This window comes from Pituophis catenifer, unplaced genomic scaffold, assembly GCF_029215685.1.
Source record: "Pituophis catenifer annectens isolate HBS135680 unplaced genomic scaffold, rPitCat1.0.hap2 SCAF_543, whole genome shotgun sequence".
In the NCBI taxonomy this organism is placed as follows: Eukaryota; Metazoa; Chordata; class Lepidosauria; order Squamata; family Colubridae; genus Pituophis; species Pituophis catenifer.
The window spans coordinates 1-22,094 of NW_027257423.1; the positions used below are offsets into that span (position 1 = coordinate 1).

Consider the following 22,094-nt stretch of genomic DNA (forward strand, 5'->3'; position numbering starts at 1 on the left):
AATTCAATTCAATTCAATTCAATTCAATTCAATTCAATTCAAAAGCACATGTGGCTCAGGAATCCGGGATGCTATGAATTACTTAGCAACAAGTCAGCAATTTTCTACGAGTGTCTTCTCTTCTTCTCATTCTACCCTATCTCTGTAACGGTGGTTTGAAATCTACCTGTGAGCGTGTCTAATCCCTCGCACCGGTGCCAGGTCTCCCATCAGGATCTTCAGCATGGTAGATTTGCCAGCTCCGTTCTCTCCAACCTAGAAGTAAACGATATAGAAATTACAGAAACATCTTGCCAAGTTCTATGTTAGGATTCCAGAACTCAAGAGAAACGGGAGAAAACTTACTCTGATGCATGTGTATTTACTTATAGCCCTTTTAATCTGCTTTTCAATCGAAGAAAAATAGCTGATTGACAAGCAATGGAAGAAAAGGATGGGAAGGGATGGAGGAAGCCGTAATAAATTCGAGGACTAATCCCTAACATTTAAGAATTGTTGTGGCCAAATGAAATGGTGATAAAACACTGCCATCTATTGATGCTATACAGCCTGATACTTTTCTTTTTTTTTTGCTTTTTGGTCCTCAAATGCAAATCTTTAGGTATAGCAGTATGCCAGAAAAGGTGCATATAGGTTGAAGTAAAGTTAAATGTACTTGCCAGTTAAAGAAACTAGGAGAAGTTATTTAAATTATTTTAAATTTATTTCTGCTGAGCAAAGCAGCAGCAATAGTAATAGCACTGAAGACTTATATACCGCTTTACAGCCCTAAGTGGTTTACAGAGTCAGCATATTGCCCCCAACAATATTTAAATTTAAGTTATTTAATTGGGTTTTGATAGGGGTTTTAAATAACGATTTTAGCTGGGTGTTTTAAATTTGGCCAGTGATTGAATTATTTTAATAAGTTTTTAAATTTTTGTCTTGTATACTGTTTTTACCATGGCTGTTCACCGCCCTGAGTCCTTCGGGAGAAGGGCGGTATATAAATATAATAAAGTAAAAGTAAAAGTAAAAGTAAAAGTAAAAGTAAAAGTAAAAGTAAAAGGTAAAGTAAAGTAAAGTAAAGTAAAGTAAAGTAAAGTAAAGTAAAGTAAAGTAAAGTAAAGTAAAGTAAAGTAAAGTAAAGTAAAGTAAAGTAAAGTAAAGTAAAGTAAAGTAAAGTAAAGTAAGCAGAACTGTCAAGCGTTAAATCATTATATGTCATTGGCTGAGATGGGCGGTCATAGAAATCAATCAATCAAGGCAACAAATGTGACATGCAGCTTTATGAAAATTATGGACACCAATCTGTCACACACATCAGCCAAGTTCTTGGGATATTTATTGGTCGCAAAATTGTTTTGCATAAAACTTTTTCTGACGATCACAGCTGACGATCACAGCTGAGATGCCTGATCGTCAGAGGCTTTTTTTTTCTTTTAAAAACATTTTTTCTACAACCTCCTCAGCCGAAGAGGTTGTAGAAAAAATGCTTTTAAAAGTACCAAAAAAAAAAAAAAAAAAAAAGCCTCTGATGATCGCGTGGCTCAGCTGGGCATGGGGGGGGGGGGGGGCAGGGATTTTTGCTTCCGGTTCTCCGAACCACCCGTCGCCATCACTACCGGATCAAGCGATCTGGTCCGAACCGAGAGCATGTTGTATGCACCCAGGCCAGAAATATTTCTGCTGAGCAAAGCAGCAGCAATAGTAATAGCACTTAAGACTTATATACCGCTTTACAGCACTCTGTAAGCGGTTTACAGAGTCAGCATATTGCCCCCAACAATCTGGGTCCTTATTTTACTGACCTTGGAAGAATGGAAGGCTGAGTCAACCTGGTCAGGATTGAACTCCTGGTGTATGGGCAGAGTCAGCCTGAAATGCTGCATTTTAACCACTGTGCAACCACAGCTCCTAGCTCTTATTAGGCCCTTCTGTTAAAAACACTTGTACCCTGTTTCCCTCAAAATAAGACATCCTCTGATAATAAGCCCAATCGGGTTTTTGAGCGCATGGCAATAAGGCCAAGCGCTTATTTCAGGTTTCAATAAAATATAAGACAGGGTCTTATTTTGGGGGAAACACGGTAGCATTTCTTTTTTCTTGGTCTATCCACTGCTCCAAAACAGTTGCTGAGCTATTGGATTTTTCGTTTGTTTGTGGTAGGGAATGCTTTATCGCTTCCACATAATTAACCTTTTGCCAAATATTTCATCTTACCACACAGATGCGAGAGTCCAGGTCAGCAGAGACAGAGAGGGTGCAGAAGATGTAGTTATTGGGCTCGTAGTAAAAATCCACTTCATCGAGTTGTAAGATGGGAGGAGAAAACTTCTCAAAGCCATCTGGGAACCTAAAGGGGGGGGGGGAGGGGAAAAAAAAAAGGTCCAGGGGAATGAGCAAAAATGGAAGTGACCAAAAGGTCCCTTGTTGCTTCTATTAGATCAGCTTGGCATTAATTTTGCCTTATGAAGAACATACTATGGTAGGAATACATAGCAGTTACATTTTACACAATGTCGTTTTTAATGGAATAATAAGGATGCATTGCAGGCATCATTTAGAGCAGGGGTGTCAAACTCAAGGCCCGTGGAGCCAGACCGTGGGGTGCTTAGATCTGACCCGCGGGGCTGCCCTGGAAACAGTGAAGGACCGGCCCGTGGTGCCTCTGCCAGTGAAAATGGAGCTCGGGGGGGGGGGGGGGCTGCACACGTGGCCTCAAGAGGGACGGCGAGGTTCCTCTGGAGGATAAGGCGCTCTCCATGGTCTTGCCTTCCTCTGCTGGTGACAATGGATTCCGCCCAGCCCAGCCCCGCCCAGGCCACCACAGGTGCCCCCAACATGGGTGATGTCAAGCTGGCCACGCCCACCCAGGCCATGCCCACCCGGCCCCCTGAGGTCCAACACAACCCTGATGCGGCCCTCAATGAAATCAAGTTTGACACCCTTGATTTAGAGGTATGGAGCCGTGTGTGTGTGTGTGTGTGTGTGTGTGGTGCATGCATGCCCACACTCATAATTATATGCGCCCTGTACCCGTGCATGCGGACCCCCCCTCCCGGGCACGCAATGGCATGGTAGGCCTGTTTTTCTTTCTCCCCAGCCTCCAAAGCCTTTCTAGGAGTCTGGGGAGGGTGAAAACGGCCTTCTCCACACCCCTGGAGGCCAGAAATGGCCCGTTTGCCAACTTCCGGAAGATGGCAAACGGGCCGTTTCCGGCCTCCGGGGGGCTGGGTAAGGCCGTTTTCACCCTCCCCAGTCTCCTAGAAAGGCTCTGGAGGCTGGGGAGAGTGAAAAACGGGCCTTCCCCACCATCCCCTGAGGTCCTCCAGATGCAGGAAACAGCCTGTTTCCCTACTTCTGATGGGTCCAGAAGGCCCGAAAATCAGTTGGCCAGCGTGCACATGCGCGCCAGAGCTAAGCTCGCATGCCCACTGATATGGCTACGTGTGCCACCTGTGGCACGCGTGCCATAGGTTCGCTATCACGGGTCTAGGATGCATATTATTGCCATTTTTGTTGTAGCTACACAGTCCTGCAACCAGACAATGCCTAGATAGGGGGGGACTTGTCTGGAAAAACAGGAATTGCTGCCTGAAGAAAAGCTAGGATAATGACTTATCAAATAATGAATTAACTTGAGTCAAGTAATATAGAATAGAATAACAGAGTTGGAAGGGACTTTGGAGATCTTCTAGTCCAACCCCCTGCCCAGGCAGGAAACCCTACACCACTTCAGACAAATGGTTATCTAGCATCTTCTTAAAAATTTCCAGTGTTGGAGCATTCGCAACTTCTGGAGGCCAGTTGTTCCACTGATTAATTGTTCTCACTGTCAGGAAATTTCTCCTTAGTTCTAGGTTGCTTCTCTCCTTGATTAGTTTCCACTCATTGCTTCTTGTTCTTCCCTCTGGTGCTTTGAAGAATAGTTTGACTCCCTCTTCTTTGTGGCAACCTCTGAGATATTGGAAGACTGCTATCATGTCTCCCTTGGTCTTTCTTTTCATCAAACTAGACATACCCAGTTCCTGCAACTGTTCTTCATATGTTTTAGCCTCCAGTCCCCTAATCATCTTTGTTGCTCTTCTCTGCACTCTTTCTAGAGTCTCCACGTCTTTTTTACATCGTGGTGAACAAAACCTTTCCTTACAAAATCCACACAGGACTTGCCAACCTTATCATTTCTGTCTTGCCAACTAGATGCCGGAGGCTGGGTGATTTGCCTAAGGCAGTGTTTCTCAACCTCCGTCATTTTAAGAGGCATGGACTTCAACTCCCAGAATTCCCCAGCCAAATGGCGATCACGTGACTGCAGGATGCAGCAATAGCCAGAACTTTCAGGACTGGTTGGTTATAAGTATCACTCATTCGGCACTGTTGCAACCATCGTTGAATGAGTATTGGCTAAGTGAGGACTATCTGTACCGAGTCTGAGAAGGCAGACAGGTGAGTAAGAAGACGTCTGCTCTTCTTTTCCTATGATGGACTAGAAAATTGGGCTTTCTTGTGCCTGTCAAGGTTCACTTACTTCATTATCACCTCAGATTCTTTGTCCACTGGCTTCAGTTTTGGCCTGAGAAAAAGAAAGACACCAATAAGTCTTGTTGCAGTAAATTCAAATTCAAATCTTTATTGTCAGTGCACAACATATGTACAATGAGATTGGTTGAGCTCCCTCAGTGCACCCCCCCCCCAACATAATACAACTCACAGTGAAGACAGAAAATCCCTAAGCCAATAAATCATATTAATCTAGTAAGAGATAGGTATCAAATATCCAATCACTAAGCAGACACTTGGAAGCAGATAAATTCTCAGGACTGAGCACTGAAGAACTACTATAACTAGATTCACCAGATCTTGGTTTTCTTTAAAAAGAGAGCTTATTTCCCTTTCCAAGTTATTTTTTCCCTCTAATTCTGTCTCATAAGTGTAAAAGATTTCAAAGACAGAAAAAAAAGAGTTCACCAATTTCCCTTGGTTCATTATGAAAATCACTTAACACTATATCATCTGAATTGTTCTTTATTTCATCTTTTATGGCAATTAAAAAAAAAAGAAAAAAAATTCAAACCCCCTACCAGTGGGGACAAGAGGAGAGATAAAGATAAATTATTGGGCTAAAATAGCCAATTAGCTATTTCTGGTTTTTTGAATCAGCAAAAAAACCTTTTTTTTATTTTTTGCATTCTTTGACAGTGGCCGGTGGAACTTAAAATCAGGATCTTCTCAAGCTGAAGCAAGCAGTTCATGCTTTCCTATTTCTACCAACATCCTGTTAATAGATTTGTTAGTTAGAGTAAGGTTTAAAGCGAACTTGGCAACTTTAAAGACTTGTGGACTTCAACTCCCAGAATTCCCCAACCCTGCATGACTGGCTGAGGAATTCTGGGAGTCGAAGTCCACAAGTCTTACCAAGTTGTCAAGTTTGGAGAACGCCCTGCTTTAAAGAGATAGTAAGCCTTTGCATTAATACTGTTGATAATGCTTACTGCTCTAATGATAATGCAAGTGATTGAGAGATAACTGGGGGCTGAAGAGCCTTGGCAGTACAGTGGTCTAAGGCACCCTGTTATTAAGCTGGTTATTAAGACCAGCTGCCTGCAATTACTGCAGGTTCAAATCTCACCAAGGCTCAAGGTTGACTCAGCCTTCCATCCTTTCTAAGGTAGGTAAATTGAGGACCCAGTTCTAGGGGCAATAAGCTGACTTTGTATAAAAATATACAAAAGTATGAAGGCTATTGCTGAGCACATTGTAAGCCGCCCTGAGTCTCTGGAGAAGGGCGGCATATAAATCAAATTAAAAAAAAAAAAGTGTCAAGGAGCAATCTTTTCCTAACCAAGGAATACTGCACATCCAAATAATGAGAATTAGTGCAAAATATTGCTTTAGTTTATACATTTTGAGACTCATGCTGTATGCCAGGAGCAGGCCGTGTGCCGCCATTTAAGAAATTGTGCTAAATCAGCTCCTCAGTCTGTAGATCCTGCAATGATCAACCCTTAAATTGACCTAGGTCCGTGATGGCGAACCTATGGCACCCATGCCACAGGTGGCACACGGAGCCATATCAGTGGGCACGTGAACATTGCCCTAGCTCAGCTGCAGCGCACATGCGTGCGCTGGCCAACAGATTTTCGGGCCTTCTGGGCCTACCAGAAGTTGGCAAATGGGCTGTTTCTGGCCTCCAGAGGGCCTCCAGGGGGGTGGGGAAGGCCATTTTCGTCCTCCCCAGGCTCCTAGAAAGCCTCTGGAGCCTGGGGAGGGTGAAAAAAATGGGCCTACCGGGCCCACCTTGCCATCATGTGCCAAAAGCAGGGGGAGCACGATGGGGGGGGGTTGTCTGCGCGTGCATGCGCGGGGTGGGGCATATTGAATTATGGGTGTGGGCACGCACACGCGTGACCCCCTCGCACTCCCCCCCGCTTTTGGCACGCGACGGCAAAAAGGTTAGCCACCACTGAGCTAGGCCAGGGGTGGGCAATTGTGGCTCTTTTACAACCTGTGGACTTCAACTCCCAGAATTCCTGAGATAGCCAAGCTGTCTCAGGAATTCTGGGAGTTGAAGTCCACAGGTTGTAAAAGGGCCACAGTTGCCCACCCCTGGCCTAGGCAATCCACCCAGATGTTCGTTTTCTTTGGGATACTCACAGCTTCTCCAAGAGTTTCAGTTTGCTCTGAACTTGCGACGCCCTGTTTGCATTGTAGCGGAATCGATCGATAAAGACCTGCGGGAAAAAAGCAGAGATGATTCCTGTATCCAGAAGGACGCACCAGCTGCTGCAGGGACAACGGTCTGGCAAATGAAGTTTGAGTCCATGATCCAAACCAGTTTATTTATGTGAATTGGGCCACAGAGGTTTGGAACAGAAGGGATTCTGCCCCTCTCCGATAGCCAACCAAAGCATTAGGACCGTGATGGCGAATCTTTTCGGCACAGTGACCAAACTGGAATGCATGTGCGCACGCTGGAAACCCAAAAAGCAGCTGGGCGGTGCGCATGCGTGGGACCGGTCAGTTGGTCTTTGGGTTTCTGGCACACGCATGACTTTGCATGCACCGGAGCACTGGAAACCCAAAGATCAGCTGTGCATGTCTGTTTTTGGGGTGTTTTTGGCCATTTTTCAGGCCATTTTTCGGGCCAAAAACGGCCTAAAAAACGGCCTGAAAATGGCCCAGAAAAACGGTGTTTTTGGGGCATTTTTGAGGCTGTCTTCAGGCAGTTTTCTGTCGCTCACACGCCTGCGAAGACCAGCTGGCGATGGCGTGCGTGCCCACAGAGAGGGCTTTGCATGCCACCTCTGGCACACGTGCCATAGGTTCACCATCAAGGCATTAGGATGATATGCAATGGAGGATGAAGAAGGTATACTCTGTGTGCATGCAGGTATAATATTCAAAAACATTGTTTAGAATGTTCTTATTGCTGGGTGCACAACAAATTCTAAGCTTTTGGTCTGTTCTAATGAAGGCATAGCAGTAAAGCTGAAACAGAGTGGAAAAAAGTTACAGAAGCCGCCATTTTCTGGAGACTTAACTGGTGATAAGAGAGCCAGTTTGATCTGATGGTTAAGGCACCAGGCTAGAAAGCAAGAGACCGTGAGTTCAAGTCTCGCCTTAGCCATGAAAGCCAGCTGAGTGACTTTGGAGCAGTCACTCTCTCTCTCTCTCATTGTTGTGGGGAAAATAGGAAGGTGTGTTGGATATGTTTGCCACATAGAATTATTTGTAAAAATGATGAAAGCGGGATACAAAGGAATAAAGTTTCAATGTTTGTAAGCTGCCCAGAGTAGTCTCTGGACAAGGTGGAGGCACATAAATTTAATTAATTAATTAAGCTGGCTCTCGTGGTTACGTAGACTACACAGAGGGAAGCATTTGAGAAGTGGCAGTCCTTCTTTTGTGTGGTGCCCAGGATAAAAAGCCTTATTTTAAGGATCTGCTCTTTGCTTACCATATATCACATATCATAGGTAAAGGTAAATGTTCCCTTCACACATATGTGCTAATCATTCCCGACTCTAGGGGGCAGTGCTCATCTCTGTTTCAAAGCCGAAGAGCCAGCACTGTCCGAAGACGTCTCCGTGGTCATGTGGCCGGCATGACTCAATGCCAAAAGCATTGAATTACGTTCCCACCAAAGGTGATCCCTATTTTTTCAACTTGCATTTCTTACGTGCTTTCGAACTGCTAGGTTGGCAGAAGCTGGGACAAGTCACAGCTCACCCCATTACGCGGCACTAGGGATTCAAACTGCTGAACTGCTGACCTTTCGACTGACAAGCTCAGCATCTTAGCCACCGCGTCCCTCTCTCATGTACAATATATCACATCATATATATTCACTATTGTAATGCTCTCTACATGGGGCTCCCCTTGAGGAGCACCCGGAGGCTCCAACTGGCGCAGAGTGCGGCTGCGCGGGTGGTTATGGGAGCAACATGGCGCTCCCATGTGACACCTCTCCTTCACGAGCTGCACTGGCTCCCGGTGGTCTTCCGGGTGCGCTTCAAGATTTTGGTTACCACCTTTAGAGCGCTCCATGGCTTAGGATCTGGTTATTTACGGGACCGCCTACTACCACAAACAGCCTCCCACCGGCCAGTACGCTCTCATAGAGAAGGGCTCCTCTGGGTGCCGTCAGCCGAGCAGTGTTGACTGGCGGCCCCCAGGGGGAGGGCCTTCTCTATCTGGAACAAGCTCCCCCCGGAGATATGGAGGATCCCGGATCTGCGCACTTTCCGCCGTGCTCTTAAGACCCTCCTATTCCAGCAAGCCGGCCTGGCCTAATTTTCTCCCCTTTCTTTTAAATTTTTAAACCGAAATTTTAATTTGTTTTAAATTATTGGGATTTTTAATTGTCTTGGGCTAAATTATTTAATTTGGTTTTAAATTGTTTCTAATTTTTGTATTTCTGTATTTTATTCTGTGCCTGTTCACCGCCCCGAGTCCTTCGGGAGTAGGGCGGTATACAAATTTAATAAAACAAAACAATAAAACAAACAAAACAATTCAATCGTATTTCATATGGCACTGTCAGATCAGCGTTAGCTGCATCACTAACCACGCTGGCTCTCTGACCTGGATATGCTCCCGGTATTGCTGCTGCGCCTCGTATTCACGCTGCTGGTTTTTGAGCCGTTCCTCTTTGATCTTGACAAAGTTCTCGAAGTCCCCACGGTAGCTGTCAAGCCGCTGGGAGTGCAGGTGGATGACATCGGTGGCCACGGCGTTTAAGAAGTTCCGATCGTGAGACACCACAAGGATGGTGGACTGCCAAGTCTAGAAGGGCCCAGAATGCAAAAAAAAAAAAAAAAAAAGGGCAAAATTGAGGTCTCAGCCAGATCTGAAGGTCCCAAGCTCCTTAAACTAACCCTTGCCCTCCCCCTCAACTGCGGATGGTTTTCCAAATTTTAGACAGACCTGCAAATAGTTTTCCAGCCAGATGATCGCCTTCACGTCCAGCATGTTGGTTGGCTCTGGAAGTGAATTGAAAGAAGGCTGTTTACACAAAGCCCCTTTGGACAAAATTCTCAGGGAAAGACATATACCGTATTTTTTCGGAGTATAAGACGCACCTTCCCCCCCCCAAAAAAGGGTTAAAATCTGGGTGCGTCTTATACTCCGAATGTAGCCCCGCCCAGCTTCTCAAAGAGAGGTTTCAGAGGCTGAAAAAAGCATCAGAAATGAAGCTTCAGAAAAAAAGCCTCAAAACAGAGCTTCAGAGGCTTTTTTTCTGAAGCTCTGTTTTGGAGGCTTTCAGAGGCAGAAAAAAAAGCAAGGCACAGAGCTCACAACCAAGGAACCTGTTGCTAAAATTCACCTCTGGGAACAGCTGATTGGGGGTATTCCGGGAGAGCCATCCACCTGCCAACCAGCTTTTTTCTTATTTTCCTCCCCAAAAACTAAGGTGCGTCTTATACTCCGAAAAATACGGTAGGTAGTCCTCAATATATGACCACAATTGAGCCCAAAATTTTGATTGTTAAGCAAGACTATTACTAAGTGAGTTTTGCCCCATTTTATAACCTTTGCTTGCTACGTTGTTAAGTGACGCACTGCGGTTGTTAAGTTAGTATCACGATTGCTAAGTGAATCTGGCTTCCCCACTGATTTTCCTTGTCAGAAGCTTGGAAAAAGGGATCATGTGACCCTGGGACACTGCAACTGTCGTAAATATGAGTCAGTGCCAAGTGTCTGAATCTTGGTCACGTGACCGTGGGGAGGCGGAATGGTTGTAAGTATGAAAAACGGTCGTAAGTCACTTTTTCAGTGCCGCTCTAACTTCAAACAGTCATTAAACGAATGGTAAGTGTTGATGATGCAATGGTCACATTTGGAATTAAACAGTTCGAAAGAACAATGCCTCCACAGTTCTAATACACCCAGAAGATGATTAAAACCAAACAAAGAAAATGAGTTAATTTAAGACAGAGATGGCCAGCTCCTTTGTAACATTTGCAAAATGGCTGAAGGAGCGGGGAGAGCCAACATTTTTTGGTGGACATTGATAAGGTTTTACTTGATGAAACGGGTGCCTAAAATCTTACAAAGACTTAGGAATCCGTTTTCCCTTCTTCAACCTTTCTTTCAAATTAAGCTGATTTTGGGGTGGTGGGTTACTTTGTTAAATGGGTCCCTTAGCAAGGTTTAAATGAAAAGAAAGACATGATAGCAGTATTCCAGTTTTTGATGGGCCAGAAAGAGGAGAAGGTAAACTTATTTTCCAATGCACCAGAAGGCAGGACAAGAAACAATGGATGGAAACTAATCAAGGAGAGAAGCAACCTGGAATTAAGGAGAAACTTCCTAACGGTGAGGACAATTAATCAGTGGAATAGCTTGCCTTCAGAAGTTGTAGATGTTTCATCACTGGAGGTTTTAAAGAAAAGAAAGGACGGCCACCTGTCTGAAATGGTATAGGGTCTCCTCGATGAGCAGGGGGTTGGACTAGAAGACCTCCAAGGTCCCTTCCAGCTCTATTCTGGAATAAGAGCTGGAAGGGCCTTCTATTCTATTCTCTATTCTGATTAATCAATTAAATCTTCAAAGTTACCCCTTACAAAAGAGGCTTAAAATTTTTGGCCAACTTGTGATAGAGATGCCATCTATCTCTGACAACTCCCAACTGCAAGAAAATTGGCCACAAATTCAGATATTCATACATCTGCCAGGAATGGCTGTAGCAATGGTTTCCAATCTAGAGAGCTTCCAAATATTGGAAGTGCGTGGACTTCCAACATGGGGAAACACTGGGTCAGAGCAATTGGGAAATCAGCAGTCCAACAGGGGATGGAAAAAAAGTCTACAGCAGAATTTTTTTGAAGTTGGTTTGCACCATCCCACCTAGGGATGGGCTGCTGGGGGTTCCTAGGGTTTCGAGAGAACCTCTAGCTAAGATTCTGTGTAGTTCAGAGAACCCCCAAATCCCACTCCTCCAACCCCGCCCCTCCCAGGAGTCCCCACGTGGCCCGTTTTGGATGCAGGTAAGTGCAGGGTGCACATGGAGACTCAGGAAGGGCAAAAAACGGGACTACTGGAAGTTTTCGCCCTCCTGGAGGCTCGAGAAAAGCCTCTGGAGGCTGGGGAGGGCAAAAATGCGCCCCCCCACCCGCTGTGGTGCAGGAGGCTGACTAGGCCATGCCCACCATGGCCACGCTCACCCAGCAACCGGGCAGCGAATCCCTTGCTAAAATTTTTGAAGCCCACCACTGAGCCCACCCCTTCCCTTCTGTCTATGTAGGTCCAGAAAAGACTTACCATCAAGCAGAAGGAGGTCAGGCCTGGGAAAATTAAAATCAACAGAAGAGGAAAGGGAGACAGAAGTATTATTAGTGCAGCAATCATCAATTCTACTTTGGCATTGCTTTGATAGCAGATTTCTCACAAAGCTTTCTATGAAACAACTATGCCCTCTTAATATTTTCATCATCACTGGAAAGCCAATCGTAACTAATCTTTTCAAGTCCAGTTATTTTTGATGGGGAAATTCTTAAAAGTTGCTTAAACCGGCCATTTCTATACAAGTCTGCACTTTTATACCATTGTGCCAGATTTGGCAAAAGGTTTCGCTGTTCTACCCTGTTTCCCCTAAAATAAGACCTCCCCTGATAATAAGCCCAATCGGGCTTTTGAGTGCATGCACTAAAATAAGCCTCCCCTGAAAATAAGCCCTCCCCGAAAATATTTAAATGCATGCACAGCTGGTCCTTGCCATTTCCTCGTTTCCTCCACGTGCCCCAAAATAATAAGACCTCCCTGAAAATAAGGCCAAGCGCTTATTTCGGGGTTCAAAAAAAATATAAGTCAGGGTCTTATTTTCGGGGAAACTCGGTAATATTTCATTATTAAATTTATACAATTCTTATCAATCTGACAATCAAGTGACTTAGCCCCAAATTCTGTAGGTGAACACCTAAAATTTGAAGGAAAAAAAAAAAAGGACCCTGCCCAACTTTTAAATTGAGAAAATTCATTACACAGGCATTTTAAAAAGCCGAATGTCTCATTCAATGAAAACGGGGTGATTTGGAAAGGTAAGGAAAGAAAGAAAGAAAGAGACATTAGATTAGTTTCATGCTGATGGATTAGACTGAAAGATTTTCTCACTGCCATGGAAGGCATCTGTCCTTTAAAAAAAAAAAAGTTTCCAATTTTGCAGCAGAACCGGTGCCCTGATTTAAATGTCTATAGAAATTCAGTCATCCAGTTATCTGAGAAGCTTCTTGGATAGGAAGCAAAATGTCTTCAGTGAAAAACCAGAAAAGTCCGATTGCCTCTGGAAAAAAGCACCTTTAGGACTCCATGATTTAAGTGTTTTTTCTTTTTGTCCTTTAAATTCTTGGAAAACTTAACAACCGTTAAAAGTATCTCCAAATATGTACGTTATCTTTTGTGCACAAAACACATACAGGTTAGTCCTCCCCTTAGGACCGTTCGTTTAGTGACCGTTCGAAGTTAACAATGGCACAGAAAGAAATGAGATATGAACCGTTTTTCACATTCAATACCTTTGTGGTATCCCCACAATCCCGCGATCAAAATTCAGCCACTTGGCCAACTGGCAATGTATTTAAAACTTTGCAACTTTCAACGGTCACTAAACGAATGGTTGGAAGGCAAGGCTTACCTGTAGCCCAAACACCTGTAATCTCATCTCCCCCCCCCACCCCCCCCCCCCACAGCCCAATGCAGTCAGGCATCCTTCCTCAACACAGCCAATCAGGATTAAGACTCTAAGTCTTAATTTTCACACCCACCATTGTTACTATCAACCCATTTTCTGGGACGAGGATTTTGAGCAGAACGGAGATCCTTGAAGACCAGTGATGGTATTCAGCCGCTTCTATCCGGTTCGGGCAAACTGGTAGCGGCGGCTGTGGGAGGCTCCGCCCACCCGCCTGGATGTCATCACGTCCCGTTTTTGACGTTCTACGCATGCGCGGAAGGCCCTGTGCATGCGTGGAGGTGTGCAGGGCGCGCACGCGCTCACATTTGCGAACTGGTAGCGAAGGTTAAGTGAATACCACCCCTGTTGAAGACTCACCGGGCAAAAAGGGCACGAGCCAAAGCCAGCCTCATTCTCCAACCTCCGGAAAACTCTCTGAAGGAAAACGAATAAAAGTAGAGAGAGATCAGTTTCCCTGGGCCAGCCGGACCCCAGTTTGCCTGTAGATACGGAAGGTCGCCTTACATTTTTCAAGGGTTGGTGTCAGAGATGGCCAAGTTCACTTCCCCCTCTATCACAATTGTAATGTGAAGGGACAGCTACCAAGCTTCCTATCTCTGGAAGCGCCCCTCTGTCCCAGCACCTAGCAGTAGGCAAGATCAAAAAGAAAAAAAAAATCTAGGATCCCATCGTTCAAATCACAGAAGGGAACAATTCAGTCTTGGCTAAAAGCCCACTTACTTGGTTGTCTGTTGCTGCATCTTTGCGCTGAAACCCAACCCGGCCAGGATAACAGACGCTCTAGAAAAGGATAGGAAAGGAAAGGTCATTTCTAGATTGCAAAAACTGGACTAGGAGCTGACTCTGAATGGGTCTAAAAAAAAAAAAAAACTCCGAAAGGAAAGGCAGCGATATCTGAACTTGGAATAAGAATCGATTGGAAATAGGAGTATTTAGCTAAGGGCACTAAGCCACAAAGGGCAGCATGGTAGCTGCTCCAGTGGTCATGATGCTGGGTTTATCAGCTGGAAAGCTGGCAGCCCAGGTTCGAGACCCGAACGCCATGGGACTGGGTGAGCTCCCGTCCTCGCTCCAGCTCCTGCCGATCTAGCAGTTCAAAAGCATGCAAATGCGAGTAGATAAATAAGTAGCACTTCGGTGAGGTGTAACAGCACTCTGCAACATTGTGTTGGCCACATGACCGCGGAAACGCCTTCGGACAGCGCTGGCTCAATGGCCTTGAAACGGAGATGAGCACCACCCTGTATAGTCGGTGATGACTAGCAGAGTAAAATCTGCAGGGACTTTTTACCTTTTTTTTTTAATGCTTCCTTCATCAAAGCACTTAAAATAACTGGAAAATCTATCAAACTGCAGGAAGAGCAGCTCAACATGATACCTCAAAGCTCTAATATGACTGTATGACCGTAACCTTGTTGCTGGTATCCTTAAGATTTATATTGATTGTTTCCCTATGACTATCATTAAGTGTTGTACCTTATGATTCTTGAGGAACGTATCTTCTCTTTTATGTACTCTGAGAGCATATGCACCAAAGACAAATTCCTTGTGTGTCCAATCACACTTGGCCAATAAAGAATTCTATTCTATTCTATTCTATTCTATTCTATTCTATTCTATTCTATTCTATTCTATTCTATTCTATTCTATTCTATTCTATTCTATTCTATTCTATTCTAGGACAGCCTTGTCGCTCCTTGCTAAAGCCTTCTGCTCCTGGGGTTTCCATCGATGGAAAAGTTAAAGGAAACTAATGGGTTTGTATGTTCTTTAAATCAGATTTCAGGAAGATCTAAAGTCTGTTCTCTTGATTTAATTTGAAAACAGTTAATCCTCGACTTACAACCTTTTGTTTAGTGACCCTTCGGAGTTACAATGGCACTGAAATAAGTGATTTATGACCGGTTTTCACTTAATGACCACTACAGCATTGCCATGTCACGTGATCAAAATTCAGGTGCTCGGCAACTGACAGGTATTTATGATGGTTGAACTGTTCTGAGGTCATGTGATCACCATTTGTTACCTCCCCAGCCGGCATCTGACAAACAGAGTCAATTGGGGAGGGGGGGGAAGGGAAGCAAAATTCACTTAACAACTGCAATATTCACTTAGCAATGGCAGTGATTTGTTTGCGCCAAAAAAAGGTCATAAAATGGGGCGCAACTCACTTCACAACCGTCCCGCTTAGCAACAGAAAATTTGGGCTCAACAAGTGGTTGTAAATCAAGGATTACCTGTACTCTTTCCTTTGGAGAACTGGAGAAGCAGCCAATTTCTATTCGGAATTTAGGAAATTTCTGAGTTCTTGGTGGAAATTTATTACTCTGGGCTGATGGAGAAATTGCCTTTTCCCAGCCACGTTACCCGTGTTTCCCCGAAAATAAGACCCTGTCTTATATTTTTTTGAACCCCGAAATAAGCACTTGGCCTTATTTTCGGGGAGGTCTTATTATTTTGGGGCGTGTGGAGCAAGACGGGGATCCTCTTGCCGTCTTACCTGATTTCCAGCTCTGTCTCTCTAACCCTAACCAGAGGAAATGGGCAGGGACTGGCTGCCCATGCAGTTAAATATTTTCAGGGAGGGCTTATTTTTTTGGGGTGGGGGGCTTATTTTAGCGCATGCGCTCAGAAGCCCGATTGGTCTTATTATCCGGGGAGGTCTTATTTTCGGGGAAACACTGTATCTCCACAGACTCGTATGCATCAGGATTTCCTATTTTAGACCTCAGAACTCACCGACTACCAAGCATGTAAATTCAGAGCTGATTCTGCCTCTTACAGAGACTTTCAATTTACCTTGCTGGGGCCTTGTCTGCCTCAATCTCTTCTAGACCAGCGTAGATTTCGGACAGTCGAGCACCTTCGGTGCCTACTCCCCTGAAGAAAAAAAAAAAAAAACGACAGAAAAGCAGCATGGTGGTTTGTAGATGGACAAACTAGCTCTGTTCTGCACCTGAATTAGATTGTGTTCCTTGGGAACAAGGTTACCTTCCAGAATTGATAGCAATAGCACTCTTAAGACTTATATACCGCTTTACAGTGCTTTACAGGCCTCTCTAAACAGTTTTAGACTCAGCCAGGGGTGGGCTGCTGGGAGTTTGCAGGGGTTCAGGAGAACCTCTAGCTAAGATTCTGTGCAGTTTGTAGAACCCCCAAATCCCACTCCTGGCTGGCCCCGCCCACCCCACCCCACCCCTCCCAGGAGTCCCCACGCGGTCTGTTTTGGATGCAGGGCGGAGGCCTGGGGAGGGCAAAAAAATGGGCCTACCAGAAGTTCGGGAAAACCCTCCAGAGGGCCTCCGGAGCCTGGGGAGGCTGTTTTCGCCCTCCCGGAGGCTCGGGAAAAACCTCCAGAGGCTGGGGAGGGCAAAAACGACATCCCCCCCACCATGGTGCAGGAGGCTAACTAGGCCACGCCCACCATGGCCACGCCCATCCAGCAACCGTACAAAGAACCCCTTGCTAAAATTTTTGAAGCCCACCCCTGGAGTCAGCGTATTTGCCCCCAACAATCTGGGTCCTCATTTTACCGACCTCAGAAGGATGGAAGGCTGAGTCAACCTTGCGCCATTCAGAATCAAACTTCTGGCAGTGAGCAGTGAGTTAGCCTGCAATACTGCACTCTAACCACTGCTCCACCACGGGCTCCTGAATTATTAGACAGTGTTCCTTGGGAACAAGGTTACCTTCCGGAGTTAACCCGGGCAGTCAGCTCCTTTTCCTCCTTGAGCAGCCCCTCACGAACCGTGTCACATTCCAGCACACTCTGCAGGGCTGGCGTCTCGTCCCCGGCCACTTCTTGCTCCACGTGAAGGATGCTGATGTGCGAAGGGATGCGCAGGTTGCGGCTGGCGATCATCTTCAACAACGTGGTCTTGCCCAACCCGTTCCGACCTACCAAGCCATATCGCCGGCCGTAAGCCAGGTTCAGGTCTGCTCCTGTGAGGAGGACCCTGAAAAGAAGAGAATAAAGGACAACTGTCTCCTGTGGTTTTATAAAACGAGGGGACGTTTTTGAGAGAGGGGTTTAGAAACCTCGTTTGTGCCAGGTGAGGTGACAACTGCACTGTACCTGATGGGCAGAGGTGCAATTGCAGGAACGTCTATGTCAGACTGCGGTGCTATCTCAAAATTAAATGAATTTCTAAACTGCCAATCTTTAAGGAAATCTTTCTTTAATTGAGTTCAGCCACCGGATCATGACTCCGCGCGGACAAGACTGACCTTTTGCCTCCTAATCCCTCCCTTTCCGATCCCCAAATCTCTGCTTCTCATTGGCTGTCTTCCAAGTCATTCTTCAGACTTCTTTTCCCCATCATTTCCCAGGAATGTGCCCCCTCCCTTCATTTCCACGACAACCGGGCTTCAAAGGGATTTAGCAGGCAAAAGTTTCAGAGCTTATCTCTTGCTCTCCTCTGCTCTATGACAGCGTTAAAACGCTGACAGTCTACCCTGTTTCCCCCAAAATAAGACATCCCCTGATAATAAGCCCAATCAGGCTTTTGAGCGCATGGCAATAAGGCCAAGCGCTTATTTCAGGGTTCAAAAAAATATAAGACAGGGTCTTATTTTTGGGGAAACACGGTAGAAAGTCACCTTATGTCAGCTCTTCCAGGTAAACCAGATAAGAAAGCAGATGAATAGAAACTAGAAGGAATAGATCAGACACCTAGCCCTTGCTTATCAATGGAGACCGAGTGGAGCAAGTGGCCAGTTTTAAGTTTCTGGGTATTATCATAAAAGAGGACCTGACCTCACATTGCAGCACTGGTCAAAAGGGCCCAGCAGAGATTCTACTACCTGAGACTTCTCAGGAAAAAAACAACTGAATGAAAAACTGCTGGTGACCTTCTACCGCTGCACCATAGAGAGTATTTTAACTTACTACACCTGTGTATGGTTTGCCAATTGCACAGTGGCAGATAGGACAGCACTCCAGAGGGTAAAACATCATTGCCCAGAGGATCAGTGGTTGCCCTCTCCCCTCTTTGGAAGAGCTTTATAGCTCCCGCTGCCTTAAGAAAGTTCAAAACATTATTAAAGATCCATCTCATCCTGGGCACCCTTTTTTTTTGAACTATTACCATCTGGCAGACGGTACAGGACAATAAAGACAAGGACAAATAGGCTGAAAAACAGCTTCTATCCCAGGGCAGTAACTATATTGAATTCTATGGTATAGTGCAGAGGTCTGCAACCTTAAGCACTTGAAGAGCCATTTGGACCCGTTTCCCACAGAAAAGAAAACACCGGGAGCCACAAAACTCTTCCCGTGCCTGACTATTTCTTGAGCGGCCACAAAACTAGCATATGTAGTCGAATTAAACATTCTGTTTTCTTCTGAAACTTTTCTTTTCTTGGATTTATCCATGGTTGGCCTACCGGGGGGTTGAAAAGCTCAATAAATCGCTTGCCGGGGGTGTCGCACATTGGCGTTTGTGACGCCTACTTTGAGTGACAGGGAGCCGCAGCAGAGGGGTGAAAGAGCCACATGCGGCTCCAGAGCCGCAGGTTGCTGACCCCTGGTATAGTGCAATATTAATGCAATATCGGGTTTTCAATTTCAATTATATAGAATGTGAAGGATGTGTGTTTGTGTTTTTATTTTTATAGTTATAATGTACACTGAAGATGGCATTTAATTTAGTTGTACGAGGTGCAATGACAATAAATTAATGAGCCAATTGTACTTTATTGTTGGGCAACATTAAAAGAATCTCGCAAGTCTCCCCTGCTACAGGTAGTCCTTGGCTTAGGATCACAATTGAGCTCAACATTTTCTGTTGCTAAGCGGGGCAGTTGTTCAGTGAGATTTGCCCCGTTTTATGACATCTCTTACCACAGCTGTTCAGTGAATCCCTGCAGTCGTTAAATTAGCAACACGGTTGTTAAATGAATCTGGTCTCCCCACACTGACATGGCTTTTCAAAAGGTAACCAAAGGAGAGTTCATGACTCCGGAACACTGCAACCGTCATAAATATGAGCACCTGCATTTTGATTACGTGACCACGGGGATGCTGCAATGGCCGTTAAGTGTGAAAAATGGTCATAAATCACTTTGTTCAGTGCCGTTGTAACTTCGGTCACCAAATGAACTTTAAGTCGAGGACTACATGTATTTTTAGCCACCTGATCCATTAATGGGGGGATCCTTCCTAAATTTCAATCTCTGACCATGAAGCCACTGGCGGCTACTGCCTTTCTTGTTAATTCATTTCCTAGGCAGCATCTCTTCCCCTCAACCCCCAAGGTCATCTACACATTCTGTTACATCCCAACATGTAAACGCGCATCATAATTTTAAATAAATAAGTATTTTTTTTGGAAGTCCAGCTTTAATGCTATTCTATGCTCAGCTCCTTCATCAGAAATACTAACATCTTTCCTCTGCACAGGGTGGATAAAAATCAATGATTTTTTTAAAAAAATCAAAAAAATCAGATTTTTTTGATTTAAATCGGATTTTTTTGATTTAAATCAGATTTTTTTGATTTTTATCAAATTTATTCTGCAATATTGGGACTGTTGGTGAGTCAACAGCGGGTCAGAGGTGGAGCTGCTGCCAGAAAAGAGATGTCAGCTGCTCTTTAAAAATTATGATTTAAATAGAGTTGATTTAAATCAAGCCTTTTTACTAGTGATTTAAATCATGATTTAAATCAACTTGATTTAAATCAAATCCACCCTGCTCTGCAATGAAGCTTGGGCTGGATACCACGCTAGGCGTAACCGCAAGTTAGCTTACAGCGCTATGCCAAAGGTGTTTAAATGGCCAAATCAAAGATGCTGCAAAGATGGGTGACCCTTAACATGGAGACTCACCGCTCGCCAAAGGACACGTCGAAGTTTTCGATGCGTACGTCATAGGACTTGTTCTTGCCTGACATTTCGAGACGGTTCTCTTTCTTACTGGCTGCTTGGCTGGCAGATGCTTCTTCAAGAACCCTGCCATCCAGAACAAGATCACAAACAACCATTAGGACCAGGGAGAGTACATGTTCTTTTCCTTTTGTTGGAAGGGTCAGTTTCCCACATGCAACAATGCAGTTCTCTCCCCTTCTGTTTAACGTGTGCATGAAATCCCTGGCTGAGGTCATCTCTTGGCTTGCAGTCAGATATGAGTATACTAGGTAAAGGTAAAGGTTTCCCTTCTCCTGTTGAGTCCAACTCCGGGGGGGGGGGGGCAGTGCTCATCTCCATTTCTTATCCAACGGAGCCAGCGTTGTCCGAAGACAATTCCGTGGTCATGTGGCCAGCATGACTATACACCGAGGCACATGGAATGCTGTTATCTTTCTATCAAAGTGGTACCTATTTATCTACTTGCATTTGCACGCTTTTGAACTGCTAGGTGAGCAGGAGCTGAGGCAAGGAACGGGAGCTCACCCCATTATACGGCGCTTGGGTCTCGAACCTGGGCTGCCAGCTTTCTAGCTGACAAACTCAATGTCTTTAACAGATGAGCCATTATGCCCCCATCATTGGTATGCTGATGATACCTGATTATACACCTTGACCCTCAATCACTCAAGGGATATCATCATCATCATCATCATCTTATTCCAGTATCTGAAAGCTATGACAGCTGAACCCTGAAGACCAGTGGTGGGATTAAAAATTTTTTTACTACCAGTTCTGTGGGTGTGGCTTGGTGGGTGTGACAGGGGAAGGATACTGTAAAATCTCCATTCCTTCCCCACTCCAGGGGAAGGTTACTGCAAAATCCCCATTTCCTCCCGATCAACTGGGACTCGGGAGGCAGAGAATAGATGGGGGGGAGGGGGGAGGAGTCAGAAGTGGTATTTATCGGTTCTCTGAACTACTCAAAATTTCCGCTACCAGTTTTCCAGAACTGGCCAGAACCTGCTGAAACACATCTCTGCTGCCCTCTGGAACAATGTCCCCACCCAGAGATTCATATGATTTATGGTCTGACGAAATCCAGGAACTCTTTCAAAATCTGGCTATTATCCCAGGGCTTTGAATTTAGATGGAGTCCAAAGTCCTGTTCAAATATATTTGGATGGAAAATGGTGGCTAAATGAGGAAGCTACTTCTATTCAACCCCATTCTATTCTCCTTTATGTCAGCCACACCCTCATCTCTTCTACTTCCTTCCCCATAAGCAGTGGAAAGACTGAGGCATTAAGAAATTGACTCTGATAAAATTAGCCCTCCCACTGTTGAGAAGCAGGTGCCCCACTCCAAGACCATCACCCTTCACTCACAACGGGCTCCCAGATTTGACGGAATCTCGCTCCTGCTTCTTGCATTGCTTTGCTTTAAGGCGGGCCTCGGCTTTCTCCAGCTTTCTGGCGTTCACCATCTGCAACGCAAGAGATGGACAGCAAAGAATGATCAGAGAGAGCCGCCAGTAGCCAGAGAGAAGATGTGAGAGGAAATTAAAAGAAGAGGATGAGGACCGATGGGTAATCCTTGATCCAAAGGTGCTTTTTCAAGAGGCAACTGGACTTTCTGGTTTTTCTTTGAAGACATTTCTCTTCTCATCCAATAAGTTTCTTTTCTAAGCAGAGGGTTGGACTAGAAGACCTCCAAGGTACCTTCCAATTCTGTAATTCTGTTCTCATTCTCTATTCTGTCCTGTCCTATCCTAATTGTCTTCAGGTCTGTCCCAAAGGTGCTTCTTCAAAAGCACTTTTGGGACAACCACGACCTGGATGACTGAGAATCTCCATAGACATTTGGGTAATTCTTGACTTACAACCTTTCATTTAGGGATTGTTCAAAGTTACAACAGCACTGAAAAAACCTGACATATGACCATTTTTCACACTTACAACCGTTGTAGCATCCCCTGTGGTCACACGATCAAACTTCAGAAGTTTGGCAACTAGCTCATATTTATGACGGTTGCATTGTCCCAGGGTCATGTGATCACCTTTTGCGACCCTGTG

General features: G+C 45.0%; 1 protein-coding gene across 1 annotated transcript; it reads right to left on the reverse strand.

Annotated features, from left to right (window-relative positions):
• Window positions 1-166: 166 nt before the first annotated feature.
• On the reverse strand, window positions 167-21,505 carry LOC139327021 (ATP-binding cassette sub-family F member 3-like; the record flags this gene model as incomplete). Its single annotated transcript, XM_070956704.1, has 13 exons — window positions 21,408-21,505; window positions 20,002-20,124; window positions 16,864-17,130; window positions 15,974-16,054; window positions 13,895-13,954; window positions 13,532-13,588; window positions 11,746-11,768; window positions 9,409-9,464; window positions 9,067-9,267; window positions 6,637-6,713; window positions 4,511-4,555; window positions 2,203-2,335; window positions 167-255 (listed from the first exon to the last, which is right to left on the reverse strand). Coding segments are annotated over exons 1-13 (1,310 nt in total), but the record flags the coding sequence as incomplete, so codon positions are not given.
• Between the last annotated feature and the right edge of the window lie 589 nt (window positions 21,506-22,094).